General features: G+C 41.0%; 1 protein-coding gene across 1 annotated transcript in view; it reads right to left on the reverse strand.

The window, feature by feature from the left end:
- The window catches only part of RBBP6 (RB binding protein 6, ubiquitin ligase), a 116,861-nt gene that overhangs the window by 70,546 nt on the left and 23,211 nt on the right, over positions 1–23,104 (reverse strand). The window contains exon 3 of the mRNA XM_029576353.1: positions 22,683–22,719. Within this exon, the coding sequence (XP_029432213.1) occupies positions 22,683–22,719 (37 nt within the window). The remainder of the gene's footprint in view (positions 1–22,682; positions 22,720–23,104) is intronic.

The following is a 23,104-nucleotide window of genomic DNA, read 5'->3' on the forward strand; positions in this document are numbered from 1 at the left end:
CATTTAAATCAGCCTAGCTGCCGAATTCTGGAGGAGCTAAATTGCTCACAATCTATTTTTAGGAATTCCAAACTACGAGTTACAACAGACAAGAATTGTCATAACGAATGCCTGAACTAAAGTACGAAAATCAGATTGAGCAAGTCAAGGCATAAGATGTCTTAGTTGCTTTAACTTAAAATATCCCAAAGAAAGAACTGAATTTGTTTTCTACATGACAATAAGAGGTCAAAAATGAACCCCAAATTCTGAACTTGATCAGCATATTCAATGTTAATACCACCAATAAAATGTTCCATAAAAACCAGAGCCTCAGTTTTCACCAGGATATGTTGATGTTTGATAGAAGCCATTCTGCCTTCAACCTACTCAGTACTTCCTGTGCCACAGGCTGCCATACAACTCCAAAACGTAATAGCTGTTACACACAAGGGATGAAGCTAATAAGGCGTCATAGTGGATAACACATTGAAATAGTCAGCTCAGTGTGCTGTGGAGATCAAAAAAGCAAAGAGAATCCTAGGAATTATTAGGAAGGGAATAGCAAACTGAAGGATGTCATAATGCATCTATAGCTCCATGGTGAGACTGCACCTTGAATACTGTGTGCAATTCTGGTCACCGCATCTCAAAAAGGATATAGCTGCACTGGAGAAAGTGCAGAGAAGGGCAACCAAAATGATAAAGGGGCATGGAACAGCTCCCCTATGAGGAAAGGCTAAAGAAGTCACTGAGGGGATATATGACAGAAGTCTACAAAATCATGAAAGGACATGAACAAGTTCATGTAAATCGGTTATTTACTCTCTCAGATAATAGAAGGACCAGGGGGCACTTCATGAAGTTAGCAAGGAGCTCATTTATAACAAATTGAAGAAAATTCTTTCACTTGGCGCATAGTTAAGCTCCGGAATTCACTGCCAAAGGATGTGGTTAAGGTTTGGATAAGTTCCTAGAGGAAAAAGCCATAAACTATTACATAATTAATAAGCAACAGTAGCGTGTGATTTATCTAATGTTTGGGTAGTTGCAACTTGGATTGGCCACTGTTGGAAACAGGATACTGGACTTGATGGACCCTTGGGCTGACCCAGTATGGCAATTTCTTATGTTCTTATGCAGTTGATTCGAAGTTACAGGAAATGTAATTCAAGATTCTACACAGATATTTTGCTACTACTATAGCTTTCCTCATGGGTATATTAGATTCAGATATTTGCAAGAAGTAAGGTACTTAGAAAAACCTTAACCCATAATTTTATGCTTTGTGTTTGGCTATATGATTTCTAGAATGATGTTTTTCACTTCTTCAAAGTATCCTTTCTGTATGTCCCCCTTTTCAAGGCAAAGTTTCATTACTGGGGTCTACTACATGGCTAGAATCACAACCTAAAGGTTTTAAAACATTTGCTCAAACTTGATTTTTAAATTTTGTATTTTAAAATGTGGGGTGAAAGATATACCACCTAAAGGTAATGCTATCACTAACGGTGGATAATATGTAGGTGGCGAGACTGGTGCCATATTTCTCCAACTGCTTGGAATTGGATTAATGATATTCCACTAATTACAAAGAAAAATTGACCCAAGTTAGGTATGCAACTGTTTTGAACTAATGTTCTTTGCTGTTATCTTGATGTATGGTGGGCTTAGGTGTTGTATTGGTATGTGGGTGTTAGCTGTTTTCAGTATATTTGGTTATGAAGCAAATGCATCAGAGGCATTTGAAATTGTATAATGTGTCATATGCAATATTTGCTGTGTTATCTGCTCCCTGTTGTATTTACTAAATACGTTTTTTTTTCCCAACTATTTGTGGGACAGGAGAAAGGACCTAGGGCAGGGGTGGCTCAACTCCAGTCCTTGAGAGCCACAAATAAGCCAGGTTTTCAAGATATTCACAATGAATATGCATGAGAAATTTGCATGCACTGCTTCCATTGTTTGCAAATTTCATATACATATTTGTTGTGGATATCCTGAAAACCTGCCCTATATGTGGCTCTAGGGGACCAGAGTTGGCCACCACAATCTAGGGCTTTTCCCTCACACAAGATAATCCTCCTCCTTTCATGAATGATGAGAGTTAGGAAATTCAAACAAACTGGTATCCCAGCAAAACCATGCACACACAATTATACCCATTTGCTGTGCGAACTATTTCTTTTCTACTGACTGTTCTACTTTATCTTCTTTGGAACAAATTTCCATCTGGAATAAGCAGCTGAAGTTGGGGTTGGACAGATTTCTCATAAATATATACATAACTCATCTTGTTACCACTCTTGTTTAAAAACTCTCAAAAGACTAGTCAGACATTTGGAAAATATTTAGCGGAAAACCAAACTAGCTGACGATGAGCTTCTTCTAACGAAAAGCACTAAACATTATCTATGTGAGATTAAACTTGCCAAGAAAAAACAATTGCCAAATCAGAGAATAAACCTAAGACTCTCTTTAGATTAGTTTTTGAGGTGTCTTGCTTTAAAAGCCAGATTCCCACTCCACTTCCTCCATCCTTACTGCTGATGATTTCTCAACCTCATTTCATCGAAAGGTAAATGACAGGTTTTTTTCCCTCACCAGTTACAGATCCGGATCAGTTTGATCTAGTTCTTCCTACTTCTCAATAGATATTGTTCCTACCAGTAAGCTTGCCACTTTCAATAAAATTTCACCAGGCATTCTGTTACTAAAACAACTTAATCCAGTCTCATCCCTTTTTGACCCTCTGCCTTTTCATTTAGTCAAAAGCCCTGAGTTAGGACTCATGCCATTTTTAATGGATATTGTAAATACTAACCTTGATACTCGTAACCTTCCCATTTCTCTTAAATCTGCTATAATTCATCCCTTTCTGAGAAAATTCATTTTGATCCAGAAGTTCCAGAGAATTAATCATCCAGCTTCTAAAGTCATTGAAAAAGTAGCAGAATCGCAATTATCTGTGTTCCTTTCGAAAATAATGGCTTTACATCCCAAGCAGTTTGACTACAGAAAAGGATATAGCACAAACAGCTCTCACCTCGTTACTTAACAAGATTGGTCTCTGTTTAGAAAGAGGGGAAGTTGCTCTTCTGGTTTGTCTTGATTTCAGTGTGGCTTTTGATACAGTTGACCATCAGCTTTTATTCAATAGACTTTTCGATTGTAGCGATAGAGAAAATTACAATGGTTCAAATCTCTCTTAGAGCAACGTACTTACAGAATTAGTTGGAATTAGCAAAATGTTGCTTACCTGTAACAGGTGTTCTCACAGGTCAGCAGGATATTAGTCCTCACATATGGGTGACACCACAGGATGGAGTCCAATCACGGAACACTTTTGTCAAAAGTTTCTAGAACTTTGACTGGCACCTACTGGGCATGCCCAGGATGGCACTAACCCTGCAGCCAGCAGGGATCCCCCTTCAGTCTTGTTTGAAAGCTAAAGTAAGTGCCAAAAATAAAAATAATAAAATGTAACGAACCCAACATGGCAGGGTGGCAGGCATGTTTCGTGAGGACTAACATCCTGCTGTCCTGTGAGAACACCTGTTACAGGTAAGCAACATTTTGCTTTCTCACAGGTCAAGCAGGATGGGAGTCCTCACATATGGGTGAGTACCAAGCTGAGGATGTCCGAATATGCACCAAATGTACCCAAAGACATGCAACAGGCACAACAACTGGGGTGGAATTTGGTAGAGGGCATCCTGAACCCTAACGGGCAGGCGGAAGGGTGTTGGTACATCAAGTTGAAAAAAGGCTGCGCAAGACAGATTGGCCAAAGATGGAATCTTGTCTTCCAGCCTTGTCTAGACAATAATGGGCTGTAAAGGTATGGAGAGAACTCCAGGTAGCAGCCCTACAAGTATCAGGAAGCGGCACCGAGCGAAGGTGCGCTGCAGAAGTTCCCATGGCCCTGACCGAGTGTGCTTTAACACGGTCCTGAAGTGGAATGCCTGCTTGCTGATAGCAAAAAGAAATGCAGTCCGCTAGACAGGAAGAGAGTCTGCTTACCCACAGGTTGACCCAATCTGATGGAAGCAAAGGAAACAAACAATTGAGTACTTTTGCCTGTGGACAGCTGTACGGTCTAGGTAGAATGCTAGAGCCCGTTTGCAGTCGAGGGTATGCAGAGCCTGCTCTCCTGGATTGGAATGGGGCCTAGGAAAAAAGGTGGATTAATGTGAAACTCCGATACTACCTTAGGCAAGAACTTAGGGCGAGTGCGGAGTACCGCCCAGTCCTGCAGAAGTTTAGTGTAAGGCGGATAGGTAACTAGGGCCTCTAACTCACTAACTCTGTGAGCAGATGTTATTGCCAAAAGGAATAACACTTTCCATGTGAGAAAGCAAAGATGTCAGAATTGGAGAGACTCGAAAGGTAGTTTCATGAGCCGACCCAAAACCAGATTGAGGTCCCAAGAAGGGCCAAAGGATGCAGTGGAGGCTTGAGGTGAAGCAAGCCTTTCAGAAAACGTGTTACATGGGGCTGTACCGAAATAGGAACATCCCCGACACCTTTATGGAAGGTGGTCACAGCACTGACATGCATTCTGATGGAGGAAGTTTTTAGACCTGATTCTGACAAGTGCCAGAAACTTCGTGGTGGAACAGGTAATGGGATCAAGGGACAGAGAAGAACACCATGACTTAAACCTGTTCCATTTGTAGAGGTAAGACTTTCTCGTGGAAGGCTTCCGTGAAGCAATCAGGACACGGGAAACTGGCTCCGAAAGGTTGAGAGGCTGCAGGATTAACCTTTCAACATCCAGGCCGTCAGGGATAAAGCCTGAAGATTGGGGTGGCGTAGGCACCCGTTCTGCATGATCAGAAGCGGGTCCTTCCCCAGGGGAATGTGCCTGCGAATGGAGAGGTCCTGAAGAATCGGAAACCACACTCGACATGGCCAGTGAGGTGCGATCAGGATCATGCTTCCTCTGTCCTGACGTAGCTTCACGAGCGTCTTCGAGAGAAGTGGAGGGAATGCATAGAGGAGACCGGTGGCCCATGAGAGGGAGAACACATCTCTTGACTGAGTGTTGGCTGCGAGTGAGGGAGCAATAGTTCTCTACTTTGTGGTTTTGAGGTGACGCAAAGAGGTCTATACGAGGGTAACTCCAACATTGGAATATCAAGTCCGCTACTGTGGGGTTGAGAGACCACTCGTGTGGTTGAAAGGTGCGACTCAGCTTGTCTGCCAACACATTGTCCACTCCCGGCAAGTAGGTGCCGGGAGTGGACACAGGAGTGGACACAGGAGGCGGGAGCCTGTTCCTCCTTGTTTGTTGATGTACCACATGGCCACTTGGTTGTCCGTTTGAATCAGGATGACCTGGTTGGAGAGGCAATCCTGAAATACTCTTGAGAGCATATCTGATTGCTCGCAGCTCCAGGAAATTGATCTGGTGTTTGGCTTCCTGTGGAGACCAAGACCCTTGAGTTTGTAAATTGGCAATGTGTGCTCCCCAACCAATGTTGGAGGCATCTGTTGTAAGGGTTATTTGAGGGTCTGGAGCTTGAAAAGGCAGGCCTTGAAGGCCTTGAAGGAGATTGGACTGATTCCTCCACCAAGCTAGAGACAGACGAAGTGGGTTGGTTATGTGGACAACAGCTGATAGTGGTTGAGATGACTGAATCCACTGTGACCTTAGAGTCCACTGTAGGATCCTCATGGCGAGATGAGCCATGGGAGTGACGTGTACTGAGGACGCCATGTGTCCTAGCAAGACCAGAACGTGACGTGCAGTGGAGTGCTGTTGAGACTGCTCCTATGAACGACAGGGTTTGCGATGGGACCAAGTTGGACTTTGGATAATTGATGAGAAACCCCAGAGAGATCAGGATGTGCAAGGTGAGACGTAGGGACTGTCAAAACAGCTTGCTGTGTGGAAGCCCTGATCAACCAATCGTCGAGACAGGGGTAGATGTGGACACCTTGAGTTCTGAGGAACGCTGCTGCTACTATTACGAGGCACTTGGTGAAGACTTGTGGAGCAGAGGCTAGGCCGAATGGTAGTACTCGATATTGGTAGTACTTTGGGCCTACGAGAAATCGCAGAAATCTCCGATGAGACGGAGTTATTGCGATGTGTGCAAGCTTCCTGGTGGTCTAGACAACAGAGTCAGTCTCCCCTTTGTAGAAGGGGGAGGAGGGAATCCAAGGTCACCATCTTGAACTTTTCTCTTTGGAGGAACTTGTTTAAGACCTGAAGATCTAGTATCGGGCGTACGTCACCTGCCTTTTTTGGGATTAGAAAATACCGATAGTAGAATCCGAGGCCCTGTTGGGAGTAGGGCACTGGTTCTATTGCTCTGGACTGGAGGAGGGGGGAAATCTCCTGTTCCAGGAGCGGTGAATGGTCTAATGTTCTCCACGTCAGTCGAGGTGGTGAGTCCGGTGGAACGGCAAGAAAGTTGAGATGATAACCTTGAGTTATTATGGTGAGCACCCACTGGTCTGTGGTGACCGAGTGCCAGATGTGGCTGAAGTGGCACAATCGGCCTCCCACTGGTACATGTTTTAGTGGAATCTGAATGCTGCTCTCTAGGAAGAAGTCAAAAACCAGATGCTGGACCTGGTTGAGGAGTTGTTTGCAGCTTTTGCCTGCGAGGCTGTCTGGACTGGTCTTTCTGATAAGGCTTAGTAGAGCGACCTTTGGATGGAGGAGGATAAGATTTCCTTTGGCGGTAAAAGGATTTCTTGGGCTCCTTTCTGAATGTTTGCTTAGCAGGATATTCAGAAGGTAGCAAGGAGAGTTGGCAAAGAGTCTCATGGTGATCCTTGAGTTGCGCCACTGTCTTTTGTATTTGCTCACCAAAAAGATTATCTCCAGTGCAAGGCAAATCAGATAGTCTATCGTGGACCTCAGGCCATAGGTCGGATGACTTTAGCCAAGCCCATCGCCTTGCAGAAGTGGCTGTTGCTGAAACCCTGGAAGCGGTGTCAAAAACATCATAGGCAGATCTTCTCATGCTTGCCCACTTCTAAACCCTTTTGAGCTAGGGCATATAATTGGTCTTGAGACTGTTGAGCTAGGGACTCAGCAAAGTCCTGTATTTGTTTAAAGAGGACCCTGTTGTACTGGGTCCTATAAAGTTGATAAGAGGCGATGCGGGATACGCAGCCCCCTGAAAGATACGACTACCTAGCATCCAGGAATTTTTGTTCCTTTCCTGGAGTATAGGAAGAATGAGGCTTGGCTCTTCGGGCTTTCTTTTGGGCTGACTCAACCACCACTGAATGGAGGTCCAATTGGGACTTCTGGAAACCAGAAGTTGACTGGACTAGGTTTGCAGTGTCAGCTTTCCGATTTACTGGTGCCACAGAACCAGGATGTTCCCAATTCCTTTTGAGAAGATCTAGGAGGACGTCATGGATGGGAATAGATGTTAGTTCTTTAGGAACATCTAAAAATTGAAGAAGCTCCATCATCTGATGTCTATCATCTTGTTCTGTATGAAGTTGAAAAGGAACCACTTCAGCCATTTCCTTCACAAAATTAATGAAGGACAAGTCCTCTGGTGGAGAACGCTTCTTGCTTTCAGCAGGAGAGGGTGGCAATGGCAAGTCATCTGTATCCTGGGATGAATCGTCAGTCCAGGTATCGTAGGGATTATCTCCAGTCGCTCCACGGTCCTTGGAGGGACGAAAAATTGGTTTATCTGAAGGTCCCAGGCGAGGCACCAAAGGCATCGATGGTGTTGCCGGTGGCACAGAGGGCGGCACTGAAGGCATCGATGGACGGGATGGTGGCACCAATGGAAACAAAGATGCAAATGTGAAACTGATGGTCTAGGCATTGGAAGCACTCCCGATGGCAGAAGGAACAGCGTTTCTCCTTCGTCTGCCGATGAAAGAGGAATCTGAGAGGAAGGCACTGGGTCCATTGGAATCGTCAGATCCCTCGGAGGAAAAGCAGCGATCAGCGCTTCCATTCTCGTGAGTAACGGTGCTAGCGCTACTGGAATGGGATCGGCTACCGGTTCAGACATTGGTACCGGCGTCAAGGGACCCTTGAAGCCTTGCATCACTTTGCCGATGGCCTCCTGAATCATCTGATCCAGTTCCTCCCGGAAACCTGGAGCATAGAGCCCCGATGCCGGAGGAGGCGGCGGCAGAGGCGTAACCGGAGGGACCACCTTTGGAGGTGGAATCGCGGCTCCTATCACCGGTCCCGGTGAAGGTTGCCTTCGTGATCCTGAACCAGATAGGGATGGTGCCTTTTCTGGATGGGCTTTCTTCGATGGCGGTTCAGACAATGACAACGTTGAGGCCTTGCCTGCGTCGACAGTCTGAGACCTGCGATGTTGATGCTTTTCTCGATGATCACCTCTGTCCTTTTCATGAGGGGGAACAGAGGGTGTCGAGGGCCGTGGAGTCATCTATGCTGGTCAGACACCGGCTGGTGCCCAATGATGGTGCGACGTAGACTGTCGGTTCAGACGACGTCGATGCTATGGACGGTGTAAGCAACTACGGCGTCAGGGTTTTTGAGTGAATGAGGAGTTCCATTTTCTCCATTCTAGCCTTGAGACCTTTAGGTGTCATAAGGGCACATTTGATGCAAGTAAGGACATCATGCTTGCTACCCAGATACATTACACATACCCGGTGAGGGGCAGTAATTGACATTGCACGGTGCAGTCCGGACATCGACGGAACCCTGACGCCATGGCCTGTGAAAAAATTTAGCCATGGTGCGGTCGACGGCCAGTAGGCCGTGAAGGCCAAACTCGACGGGAATCGACCAGAATTGGGTAAAAAAAAAAAAAAAACTTACCGGACCACCACGGACGTAAAAATGAAAGCAGGGGACCCCTGTGGGGTAGAAAGTTATATAGTAATTCCGTGAGGAAAAATTCCTGTCAGGAATATCTGTGGAGCTCCTTAAGCCGCGTGGCTACTGCTGTGCGGAAAAAAGACGACTGAAGGGGGATCCCTGCTGGTTGCAGGGTTAGTGCCATCCTGGGCATGCCCAGAAGGTGCCAGTCAAAGTTCTAGAAACTTTAACAAAAGTGTTCCGTGATTGGGCTCCATCCTGTGATGTCACCCATATGTGAGGACTACCATCCTGCTTGACCTGTGAGAATTAGTTTTTTTTTTCCTTCTCATCACTCAAGGTTCTATTCTTTCCCCTATACTCTAATCTCTTGCTACTTTAATTGAAAGCTTGGGTTTTTTGAGGTATTTTTATGCCAATGATATTCAGATTCTTGTGAGCTTTACTTCAATCACAACTGATACTCTGATTTTAATAATTGTTTATCTCGAGTTTCCAATTGGTTACATTCTTCCAAGCTCAAGACAAACCCACTTAGATCTGAAGCCATATGGTTTAATCGTAACTTCCTCCATTTCTTTTCCAGCTCCCACTATGGAAGGCTATGCCAAACCAATTAAGAATACAGTTACCACCTTAGGCATAACGTTTGACAATCAATTTAACTTCTTTCACCATATTTCTAAAGTTCTGAGACTGTTTATTTTTCTCTTACATCTAACCATTGTCTTTGGCCTTTTTTGGAGAGTTTTGATCTTAAAACTTTAATCCATTCTCTTGAACTTTTAGATTAAACCATTGTAATGCTTTATTACGTTGCCTTTCTACTCAACTCAAACTACTTCAGCTAGCACAGAACACTGCAGCAAAGATTATCTTCAATAAATCTAAATTTAATCCCATTCAACCCCCCTTTTAGTTGATCTATATTGGCTCCCAGTGTCTCTTCGTATCCAGTTTAAAACTGGTTGTCTTACTTTCAAGTGACAAAAAGTGGAATATAAAAAATTTAAATAAATGCTTTCAAAGCTCTACATTAGGGTACCCCCTCTTACCCTGCATCTGTGATCTTTCCCCCCATCTCCCCTCTTGACAGCTGCAATCCTTACAATAAGAACTTCTAGTGTTGCCTTCCATTAGGGATATACGTTTTGAAAGTTAGAGAGCAATTTGCTTTTCCTATCTATCTCCTTGTTTCTGGAACTCTTTACCCCTTAATATTCATCTTAAAGTTTGTGAAATTTAGGAAAGTAGTCAGGTCATACAAGTTTTTACTGGCTTTTTCTTCACCTGATTACCTGATGCACCATTTTTGTGTTATATTTTATGGCTTTTAATTTTTTGTATTTTTACCTCACTTGTCACTGCTTTATTTTCCTATTTTAATCATCCCAATTTACATGTTGTATATTTATACTGTAGTTTTATTTGCTGTGATCTTTATGCTTTTCCGACAGCTTTGTTAGCTTTGATTTTGTTTGTACATTGCTTTGCTTAATCAAGCAATAATAAACAATGTATGTGCAGAAGTCCCAACCCCTCGCAGGCTCCACTCCTGAAATGCATTTCCTCTATGTGCTTAAAGGTACACACATACAGTGTGTGAATGCATATAAAAATGCATAACTTTTCTAAAGGGCAATTTCTGCAAGTACTACTTTACTCAAAGAAGTTCTTTAGAAAATTAAATTATCCTCTGTAATATATGTGGCAATGACACTAGGCCAAACAGCAGTATACAATATTGGTATTTCCCTATTACAAGTTTGAGATCTTTCCTGGAAATCTCTCTATATGGGCATAACATCCTTTAAATCCAGGGAACATAATCACTCTCCCTTTTCTATAAAAGACAAAGGTGCCTAGGGAAATCAAACTTTTCCTTCACTAGAAGCATATTTAATGTCCTTAACTCTAGAATGGAATAGAGTTTCTCTGGGATTGGGAAATACTTGAAATAAAATCCCTGCCCTCTTTTCCATGGTGGAACAGACTCAACCACATTGGCCTTCAAGTGGGAGGAGAGTTCCTGATGCCAAGAGATAAACCAAGGTCTTTTCAATGGGCAGTCTGGCATGGGTTTTCCAATAGGCGAAGTCAGTGCCTGTTCCAAATTATGAAAACCCAGATGTCTAAGGTTACGCTGGGGTAACTGGTTACAGAAAAGCTTAGCCTACCCCCACCATAAGCAGGTTCTTCAGTACAGATATTGGAACACTAGCTATGATTTCTTCGATGCAGTCAAAACCCTACATCAGATTTTGCCTGGGAGCAGACTGTGGCTTAGAAGTTCTCTGCTGGTCTGAGACGAGAGCAAGACCACTGTGGTCAGGAATCAAAGAGCAAAGGATACCACCTTTTCAAAGCGTAGCAGCATCTCCTTGGTGACTAACAAGAACCTCCCAACTTAGATGATATGGCGGGCAGCTCAGAAATGGCTGCAGAGTGTGTCTGAAGTTTGGTAGAGTGGTCTTTAATTTCATCTATTATTTCTTTGACCTTATTTCTGAAAAGATTTTCTTCCTTGTAGGACATCAAACATTTCCTACATATAAGAATGGAAATCTGAGGCTCACAGATATGAGAGTCTGCAAGCTCCAATTCTAATGGCAGAGGTTCTTGATGTCATTTTGAAAACATTGTAGATCATCCTGACCAAATGTTTCATACTCCTGACCCTTGCCCATCAGTGCACTTCCAGCTAGTCAGGTTCTCTCCCTCAAGAAAGGTGTGGCAGGGCCTTCATCTTCTGCAAAATGCCTTGCAAATACCCGCCCACGAAGAACTGCTAGGACACTATGTGGGAAGGCTGAATAGCATTCTGGTACCTCTCTCTCTCTCTCTCAAATCAAAAGTATTTGAGTCATGCCCCAGAAGTACCACGGAATGATTCCTTGACCTCTTGGCTTTGAGTGTGGATTCTACTATAGAATGCTGAGGCAGTTTTTTTAAATTCAGAAGCCTTTTTGAAAATACACAACATCAGCCTTCCTATTAAGTGGAGGTCTCCCTCCCCCCCCCATCAGCACTTCCTTTAGAATATCAGGGATGGGCACTGAGTGGATTAGTGCAGTGGTTCATAACCTTTGACAGCCATTGGGAAGTGGAGATGAGCGGTAAACACAATTGGTATAAACCACAATAACAAATGGTATAGAAGTGCCCTGCGGAGGGTAATCCAAAATAGAGTAAGCTTGCAAGGGTAAAGACAACTTTTAGCTGTGCTAAGCCAATTCAGGTGTTCAAAGCACGGAGTAGTGAGGGAAGCTTCAGAATAGATCCTAATATAACTGAACTGAAAACAGAAAGCAGGGCTTCACACAATACCAAGACTACTCCTCTGACTGCATTTGGATTTTATTTGTCTTATGCACTGGACATTCACTAAGTTGATTTCCTGGGCCTCTGGTCCCTTCCGACGCAGCCCATGTGGACCGGATGGTATACACCCCAGAGTTCTGAAGGAACTAAAAAATGAAATTTCAGACCTATTAGTAAAAATTTGTAACCTATCATTAAAATCATCCATTGTACCTGAAGACTGGAGGATAGCAAATGTAACCCCAATATTTACAAAAGGGCTCCAGGGGCGATCCGGGAAACTAATGGAAAGTGTTCTAAACATCAAAATCACAGAACATATAGAAAGACATGGTTTAATGGAACAAAGCCAGCATGGCTTTACCCAAGGCAAGTCTTGTCTCACAAATCTGCTTCACTTTTTTGAAGGAGTTAATAAATATGTGGATAAAGGTGAACCGGTAGATGTAGTATACTTGGATTTTTAGAAGGCGTTTACAAAGTTCCTCATGAGAAGCTTCTAGGAAAAGTAAAAGGTCATGGGATAGGTGGCGATGTCCTTTCGTGGATTGCAAACTGGCTAAAAGACAGGAAACAGAGTAGGATTAAATGGACAATTTTCTCAGTGGAAGGGAGTGGACAGTGGAGTGCCTCAGGGATCTGTATTGGGACCCTTACTTTTCAAAATATTTATAAATGATCTGGAAAGAAATACGACGAGTGAGAATCAAATTTGCAGATGACACAAAATTGTTCAGAATAGTTAAATCACAAGCAGATTGTGATAAATTGCAGGAAGACCTTGTGAGACTGGAAAATTGGGCATCCAAATGGCAGATGAAATTTAATGTGGATAAGTGCAAGGTGATGCATATAGTGAAAAATAACCCATGCTATAATTACACAATGTTCGGTTCCATATTAGGTGCTACAACCCAAGAAAGATCTAGGCGTCATAGCGGATAACACATTGAAATAGTCAGTTCAGTGTGCTGCGGCAGTCAAAAAAGCAAACAGAATGTTGGGAATTATTAGAAAGGGAATGGTGAATAAGACGGAAAATGTCATAATGCCTCTGTATCACTCCATGGCGAGACCGCACCTTGAATACTGTGTACAATTCTGGTCGCTGCATCTCAAAAAAGATATAATTGCGATGGAGAAGGTACAGAGAAGGGCAACCAAAATGATAAGGGGAATGGAACAGCTCCCCTATGAGGAAAGACTAAAGAGGTTAGGACTTTTCAGCTTGGAGAAGAGACGGCTGAGGGGGGATATGATAGAGGTGTTTAAAATTATGTGAGGTCTAGAACGGGTAGATGTGAATCGGTTATTTACTCTTTCGGATAACAGAAAGACTAGGGGGCACTCCATGAAGTTAGCATGGGGCACATTTAAAACTAATCGAAGAAAGTTCTTTTTTTTTACTCAACGCACAATTAAACTCTGGAATTTGTTGCCAGAGGATGTGGTTAGTGCAGTTAGTATAGCTGTGTTTAAAAAAGGATTGGATAAGTTCTTGGAAGAGAAGTCCATTACCTGCTATTAAGTTCACTTAGAGAATAGCCACTGCCATTAGCAATGGTAACATGGAATAGACTTAGTTTTTGGGTACTTGCCAGGTTCTTATGGCCTGGATTGGCCACTGTTGGAAACAGGATGCTGGGCTTGATGGACCCTTGGTCTGATCCAGTATGGCATTTTCTTATGTTTCAAGCTTCATTTTTTTTTTTTTTTAAGTAATCCTGTACAAGGATCTGCAAATTCTCTAGCGCTATACCATTTTTTATTGTGGGTCATGACCTGTCATGATAACTGTGTCCCCTTTCAAGAGTTTGAGATGTCATGTACTTCAAGACTGCAAAAGTTCACAAAATTCCACATTTACATTTCAGTGATATACTTGGACCTGTTTTTCAATTGGTACTTAATTGCCAAGCAAGCATACACACAAGACACTGATGCTGCAGAATTCAAACAAAGTTAGGACAAAGTGATGTTGGCTTGGTAAAGCTGATGGCACTAAGATACCTGGAGGGATGTCTCACGATGCTTTAGAGAACAATTTTTAAAGCCATTGACATTGGTAGAACACTTGTGTAAATTAGCATTCTGAAAATAGTCCTTCCTCAATGTAGTTAAAAGAATGGGCACTATTCAGCAACACACGGACTTCTAGCCACATTCAGAAGTGGCATTACATGGGCAAGTTTAGGATAGGGAAGAAATCATGCGTAGAGTGCATTTTCAACTCTATGTACTTTCTATTCGAAGGGGAAAAGTACCCATAAAAAAGTACAAAAGTCCTGCATATTTTCTCTTTGAAACCTGGTATAAAGTCAGTAAGACCGGGAGATCTGCAAGATCATGCTTCTGTGGCATAACTCTTAAAAAACAATGAGGCTGGATCTTCCTGCTCAGTGGTTGTCTCTTGCAGCAGTAGTGGACTGGCTGTGTAGCACCCAACAGGTTTCCACACATCCCTAGGTTGAGAATTGCTGGATTAATTAACTGGAGTATATCCAACATTTCCGCTCTGAGATCAGTCTCTTTCCAACTCAAAAGAAATCGCAGTCATTTTTTTTTTTTTTTTAAGAATTCAGCTAAGGCGAGGCCTGTCAGTGGAAGCCGTCTCCTTTCCTCATTATCAATCACATTCCCAGGAATGCTCAGAATATGATGAAGTAATTACCTGAGTCTGCACCTCTCATCCTTGACAGATGGGACCTGGTCTCTGATGACAGCATCTCGGTGAAGCTCTCTTCTCAGATGCAGTGGAGATTGAGATTTGGTGAGAACCAATGCTGACACCCTGCAGGTCCCTGCATTGATGCAATACCACCAGGCACCATTAATGTCTTTTTATTGCTATCGATAACAATGCCCTGACATTAGCCAGACTATACTGCATTGTTTCCTAGATCCTTTTCTCATCTCCTCAAAAATTGCCAATGTTAATATTGCATGTGAAGAGGTGTGGCAATATCTTCTTGGAGCATCAAAGATGTAATGGTGGCTGCAGCACTGGCCCCTGGAAACTGCTGTGATCCCCACACTAAGTTTGAGCTGTCCTTTCTGCAGGATGCTTGAGAGGATATATAGTTGCAGTCTGCATCATACATCGAAGGAAGTGATGTTGAGGCTTCTGCACCTTCACTCAATGCCAGTACCAATGAAGCAGAATTCCATGCTTTCATCAAGTGGGGAGAGCTAGAGGATACTCCTCCTCTATGGGACTTGGACTATCCATGCACCAACAGCATCCAGTGCAGTCCTAGGCCTTTCAATGCCGATGCCCTCCCAATGTTGATGGATCAGACTTGTCTGACCCAAAGAGCTTTTCCATAAGCTCTGGGAGAGTTCAATGTCCTTTGGCAATCATCTATTTAAAAGTGCAGCAGTCAGAGATATGCTTGTCCCCCAGGTATACCATACAGACAACATATGGGTCTGTGATAGATATTCTACTGTTTGAACTGCTGGCTTTTTTTTTTTTTTGGAGACATCAGTTGAAAAATAGCTGCAGTGAAATAAACTGAATTTCAACGAAAATAAAAGGCTGCTTGATGCTCTCAGCCATATAGACAACTGATGTAAAAAAGATTAAACTTGAGAAAGTGGAAAAATAAAGTTAAGGCACTGTATCAGGAAAATAGTAATGGGACACAGAGGGGCAGAAAGATTTTCTGCAAAAAATACCTCGAGGGAAAAAACTATTGTTGTGGGCACTTCTCACTACAAAAACAAACACTGGACACTGACAGTCAAAGAAATTTTTTATTATCTTACTGAGAAATGTGGTGTAAGGTAAATACAGAGCTCTGCAATAGTACAATAGGTTATATTCATCACCTCCTCCAAACATGCACAGCAATGGATTAGTTTCTCTGTAAGCATAACATTTTTCACTTAGTTATCTTGTACATGCTAATATTGCATTCTTGTAAGTTGAGCCCAGAAGACACAAGCAAAACGTAATGCTGACCCTTTGACATACTTTAGCATTCTGGCTAACCTTTGGTATTCTTTAGCATTCCTACAACCTTGGCTATTTCCACAAGTCTGATCAGTTCAATCCTATTATGCTGCTATTATTTTTTGCTTAATTGCCAACTGGCCTGTCTCCACAAAGAACCCCTTGAAGCATCCTTATGCATCACAAGAATTCAACAAAAGACCACTAGGCTCTGTGGAAGACACTGAAGGACCTCGTGATGTGGAAAGTTCTGCACATCATTAGTAGACCCTGTTCTCAGATGACAGCAGAATATATATAAGAAAGTGTAGGACCAAGTTGAATCTTTTAGTATATATTGTAGCTAAATACCAAACTGAGAAGGGACTCATGTGGACACTGACACAGGAAGTCCCGCAAATAGTCAGTACAGCACATTTAAAAAGCTTCTGAGCACTAGCTTTACAGCTCAACCGTAGGCTCTGCTCAATGACTTCACCAATGTGTAAGGAATAAATATCCTGCTTGTCCTCAGAGAAACTCTATTCCATTTTGTAAAAAAGTGCAGTTTTAGGATTTCATGAAGTTCTGTTAGTGCAGGTGATATTTGGCTACTATATAATCAAAATATCTGACCCATGTTTATATATAATATACATGCAATGCCTGAATAGAGATGTGAAGGCATGAGGGAGGGGGGACAAAACTTTTCCCCCCTCCTCTCAAAGCCAGAAATGAAAACACTGGAAATTATGGGAAAATGGAAAAGAAAAAATCTTGAACACACTCAGAACGTGTGAAATGGTTTTAAATTACTATCTGCCCATCAGGCTGTCAAAAATCTTGCTAATAACTATGTAATATGAAGGAATATTAGATAATTACAATTCCAACCCTGAACAACAGTACAGTGGTTGCTGTTAGTCCACTTGAGTAAATAAGGGCAATACTTTTATTTGATTAACTCAATACCCTCATGACTAGTTTGAGCTCAATCAAGGACAGTATAGACTTACAGTAACCGTTTGGTTTTACTTCTGAAATTTGAAAGTATAAAACTTAGTTTTATATTAAAAAATAAAAAAGTTATATATACTGAACTAGCAGTACATAGGTCATTTGAAAACCGTAAAGTTTAAATATTGTACAAAAATAAGCAGTGTTTATATTTCTATTTTTTGCAAAATTTCCATTTCTTTCTAAAGGAAATCACAACGCATTTTGACCCCTCACTTCAAAAATTTCTAGAAATTTTATATAAGCCTTCCAATGAAGATTTTAAGATGTAAATTAGGTAAAGTCTGACCTAAGGATGCGCAGAAAGCTTTTCTTTTACCAACAGCTGTCCTCAGCATCTCTAGACTGCAAATTAGCACACATCTTACAAACAGCAAGTTCAAATAAAAGGAATAGAATTTGGATATAAAAGCCGGACTTCCCAAATCTGCCAGAGGGGTTTCCAGCTTATCCACAATGAATGGGCATGAGATCAATTTGCACACACTGGGTCTCCAATGCATGCAAATTTAGACCATACATATCCATTGTAGATTTACAGAAAACATTTTGACTGGCTGTGGGGTTCTCAAGACAGATTTAAGAAACCCTGATGTAAAAGGCAAAGTGTTACTAAATCAGGTGTGGATAACTGTTATCCTTAAGGGCCATAAGCAGGTCTGGTTTTTAGAATAATCCTAAAGAATATGCATGAAATAGATTTGCATACAACTGAGGAAGAGTGCGTGCAAATTTCTCTCATGCATATTCATTAGGGATATCCTGAAAATCCTAACAATTTACAGCCCTCAAGGACTGGGGTTGTCTACCATTTTACTAAACGTAGGTAGATCAGGGAAGACATGTTAGAGCTGGTGTAACTGAACATGTCTGGGGGAGGATCGGGAAGGAAAGGTTCAGATGTGTCAAGAAATCTGTTTATATATATATATATATATATATATATGTATTTAATAGTATGCTTAGTTTAGCTTTCTTACTTGGATACTTAACTTCAAATTATTTTTATTATTTCACTATCAAATAACCAGTAGATTGCTTTTTACAAATTTCTGTCTGGCAAAAAATTTAAAAAATTTAAATATAGTGAAAGCAATACCTAACTTCATACCAACCATATATCTTCTGAATATGCAGTTCCGGAGGGGAGGGAGCCAAGTTCAGCAGGGCACTCTGGGAAACTGGTATGGTCCCCCGACGTTTTCTCCACATTCTAGCATTTTCTCCCCTCCGGATAAACATGGAATTGATTCTAAATGAGTGATAGGACAGTAAAGACTAAAAGCCAAAAAAATGGTCTATGCCAGGGGTTTTCAATACTGTCCTTTGGTACCCCCTACCCAGTCATGTTTTCAGGATAGCCACAATCAATAAGCATGAAATACATTTGCATACACACATCTCATGCATATTCATTTTGGCTATCCTTAAAAACTGACTGGTTCGGGGGAACTCAAGTACAGGGCTGAAAACCTCTTATGTTTTCTTATGAATGATGTTAAATCGCCAGAAGCTAGATTCATAGCAACTCTTATCTTTTACCTACTTCAGCAATGAGAGGCCTGCAAATGTACCTGTCCTCGTCCGTTCTGACTCAAATCCATGCCATCTCTTGCTGTAGCAGAGACCCAAGGCCTCCACTGGATTCTTGCACTAACACTTGAAATTTTGAGAATAGCCATGAAACACAGGGCTCTGCTCCTATTGCCTGCTGCTAGGAAACATGGATATTAAAAACTAAAAACAAGTCAGATAGAAGTACACAGACTAATTCTGAGCAATAAATTCACCTGAAATCGATTTAAGGTTTGAAAAAAAAAAATGGAACTCTTATGCACTGCTAATATTAAGAATGAACTCCTATGGTACAGCGTAGGGCGGCTTTCATTACCGCAAGATGTTAAATAGATACTGGAAAATTATTTTCATAGTCTGCTTTCCTTGCCTTTATTATTCACCACACAGCACCTCAGAGTTTAGCCCTCCCCAGGTGAGCTAAATCTTTTCCATAACACACTACTCTCAAATCTGGGGAAACAAATCTTTAGTTCCACATACAAGCAGACATTTTAGTTGTCCCAAATAATGCACATTTCTGCAGATAAGAATGAAAAAGGCAATTGGAAGGAATTTTATAAGGATGGAAAAAATGTGCTCACCTAGATTTAAAGCTGTGAAGGCCCAACTTTAAAGTACTGTGAGGATAGGAGCGAAGTGAATGCGAATAAGTATCACTTCAGATTGCAAGAGTGAAGATGAGGAAAAAGAAAGCTAGCACATACGAGAGAATGTGGAACTGGACAGTGGTGTTTTCTTTCAGTGACTGAGATTCCTGGCAAGGAAAACTCCTCCTCCTTGCAGGGGTCAGCAGGCCAGAGTTCTAGCTCTTACACTACAATCTCCTATCACCAGGCATATAATCCAAGGAATCTTCATTAACTAGTACAATTAACTAATTTGACCAAAGTCACATTGCTCATTTAAGGCTTTTTCCTCAGTCTATCTATTGGGGGGGGGGGGGGGGGGGGGGGGGGGGGAGAACAAGAAAAAAAACAAAAACTTTGAGCCTAGTCACCATAAAATATGAACTCATTTTGAGGTGAATCATGTTGGGCAAAAAAAAAAAAAAAAAAAAGGATTTGCAGACTTTAATCGGTCTTTCCAAATATATTTATCTTGTTTCTTGGTGCTAAGTGTGCCAATGCATCTTCCTTTCTATAAGAGGCTTATATCAAAAGAAACTGATTAATTCAATTTTATTATAAGGCAATAGAAAATTGTTTGTCAAACTGTTCCATCGCTTAAAACTAATTCTCATGCTTTCAGGAGCTGGTATTTTGTGACCTTTGCATGTGTCATAATAGTTTTATCATTTGGTAAAATAAAACAAGTGCTCACAAGATTGATGCTGGGTTCCTACTTCCTAATAAGTTTCCAGTGTGAGGTGCTGCTCTGTCAAAATGCTATAAAAATGCTATAAAAATACTATAAAAATGTGCAGCACTTCTGGCGGCACCGGGAAGCTAGACCTGCATCTTACATTGTTCTATTGTAAACCGGTACGATAAGACCTCGTCTTGAGTATCGGTATAGTAAAAGAATTTAAATAAAGCACCAAACAAAAGGGCTTTTTATTTTTGGCCAAATCTATGTTAATGGTTTAAATTGCTACGGCGCTAGAGAAAAATAATTTGCATCCCTAGGGCTGTACAAGTTCTTTTAACATTTTTTGAGCTTCTGAAATTTTGAAGCAGGCCTGAGATTGTAAGAGAACCTAGTAAGAAATTAACAAGGAAAGTTTATACAGCAAACATACAGGATTCCAGTTCTCTCCAAAAGAGTTAAAGTGTCTCCAGAAGGATATCAAACCCTGCCTTGCTGGATTCTTTTGATTCATGTGTATATCCTTTACAGGGAACTAGGTGCTGCAGGGCACAATTCTGCACAGCAAAACATTCAGTTCTCACCGAATCATTAAATAGTACTGCACATAGCACAGAAGGTACTGAGAACCTAAAGTCTACAACTCCCTTACTTTGCTAAAATATGTTCATCTTTAAAAAGGATTTTCTGCAATTAATAATTTAATTAAAAATGTAAAACCTGAAATGTCCAACTCCAAAGCACATTTAAAACTAGTATGATGGAGTGACAACTCAAATTATTGAAAAGGTTAATAGACATGCCAGGGAACACACAAGGCTAAAAGAATATTAACTTTATTTAGAAACATGTGATTTATATTTGTACACATGCTAATAGACAAAAGAAAAAATCTGGTTTGAAATAAAAATACCATCTTCTAGTAGTTCAAGTAACTTCACAGCAATACATACATGAACTATACAGGTACATGGACCAAGGTGCTGAAATTTTGGTTGGTGTCTTGATTTTTGTACATTACTGGTTTTCTGATAATAAAATTTCCTGTCGTGATAAAGACAGACCATTACAATCAGAGCAACGCTCTTTTGGTCAAGGTTCTGAGAACTAAAGGTCACAAACATGAGCCAAAGTTCTCAGTTTTTGCAATGAAACTCTCAAAACTACAAAACTATTTTGAGAACAGATGCAATGAACAGCATCACTGTAATGGCACGTGGATCAGCAATATTTATAAATAAAGGTTTAATCCTAAGCACTTAACGAAGAGGGGCCTTGAATTTGTGCATGCTAAAATCTTGTTTCAGAAAACATGCTTAAAGCAGCAGTAAATACATATCTGAATATTAACTAAATGACTTTGCAAAAAAAATACTAAGATTAAAAAAAAATCTCATTCTAATCCTTTATTCAAAACTCAAAATTTCCCAAGTTAAATAACTTGTATGGTATTGATCCAAAAATTGTATTTAAAACTGCATCAAGATCTGTTTAAAAAAAAGAGGAAGAAACTGTTCTGCAGTTAACAGTCAACCTATGCAGATAAATGCTGAGACTTAAAGCAGAAAGAAAACATTTTTCAACTTCTGCTTGTATGAGTACAAACAATACCTATCAACTTAATTATGTATCATTGCCAAATATTGATATCTATGTATGTATGTTACTTAAGTTACAATTCAAAGCCTAAATACATACCAAATGGCTGTAATGTGGCAACACAACCTTGCTAGCCCTACCAATTCTCTGCTAGTCCCAATTTGAACAGTTAACAAGAGTCCACAATGACTATCAATATACTTCTGGAGAAGAAAAATGGATATTTTGAAGTTTGTGTTTTTGAATTCTTCAAATTGATTTCTGGGACATAAAAGCATTGTGTCTGTCTATATGACATTACTGGATGCAGCCTTATAAGATGTGCTAGTGTTGCCCTAACTCTTGAATAGAAACCCTACCTTTCCCATCTACTTATCTGCAGCAATATTTTCAATGTACAAAACTGACAGACTCTTGGAAAGCAGCAGTACCACAGGCGGGGGGACGGGACAGTTGTCTTAATATCTTGCTCATTTGGTTAAGTTCACAAAACAGTTTTGCAAAGTTTAAAGTCTTATTTACAGACTGGAAAGATTCTAGAACAGGTTACCCTTCACAGCACAAGTACAGAACTGCAAATTTCATATTACCACTGACTTCATTTGTTTGAACTACAGGTCAAAGACATGAACAATGCCAACTATAACAATGCAATATCAATTTGAATTTTAATGCATTTCCAAAAACCAGGTAAAAAATAGTGAAATAAAGCTTGCTTAATACAATGTGAAAAATGGCAAAATATACACTCCAAGCTTTTATTGCAAAAATAAAATTCACAAAACAGCCTGTACAAACATGTATTACTAACTAAAGACAGACATGTAGAACATGGTAACATGTTCATTACTGCAATTCATTAAATATATATATGATCTGCAATCATACATTCTGTACAACACCAAGTCCTACAGTAAATCTGTGCATTTGCAATAGGAAATACAGTGCATGAGCACAAATGGAATGTTTCACATTTAAAATGTGTAATTTCTGGTATTATAAATACTGAAGTATTGTACTGCACCAAATACATTGTATTTACAACATATCCTATGGGTCACTAGAAATTAATATGTTTAGCAGAAGGGATCACCGCTACATTAAGGTCTTAATCAAAGTGCAATGTGTAGGAAAAAAGTGTGAGATTGTGTTTTTACATACTGCTTTTGATGTTCCACTCACTGGTTCAGTTCGACTTCTAAAACACAAAATGAAAATAGTTAGGATGGTTGGCCAGAACTGAGAGCACAAAGTTAACATTAAACACACAGGTTTTCTATTACTTATAAAATAGGCTCAAAACAATGCTCTCTTCTAGCTCAGCTGTATTTTGACTCCTGAAGTCAAGTTCTTTAACAAGAGAAACTAGGAGGGCAGGAACATTTTACGATAAGAAAACTAACCAAAATGCCACTTCAGATCAACTGAGCAGAGACAGAATGTGGCAGATTGGGACCACAAGGCAGGCCTTGACAAATTGTCTTTGTATCTAGGAGAAAGCCAGCCTCCCCCACTCTATACCCCAGCCAGCTACCCCAACTGCCCCCCACTCCCTGGCTGGCCAGCTCCAATTATCCCCCCAG

The sequence above is a fragment of the Rhinatrema bivittatum genome, chromosome 14, assembly GCF_901001135.1.
Source record: "Rhinatrema bivittatum chromosome 14, aRhiBiv1.1, whole genome shotgun sequence".
NCBI lineage: Eukaryota > Metazoa > Chordata > Amphibia > Gymnophiona > Rhinatrematidae > Rhinatrema > Rhinatrema bivittatum.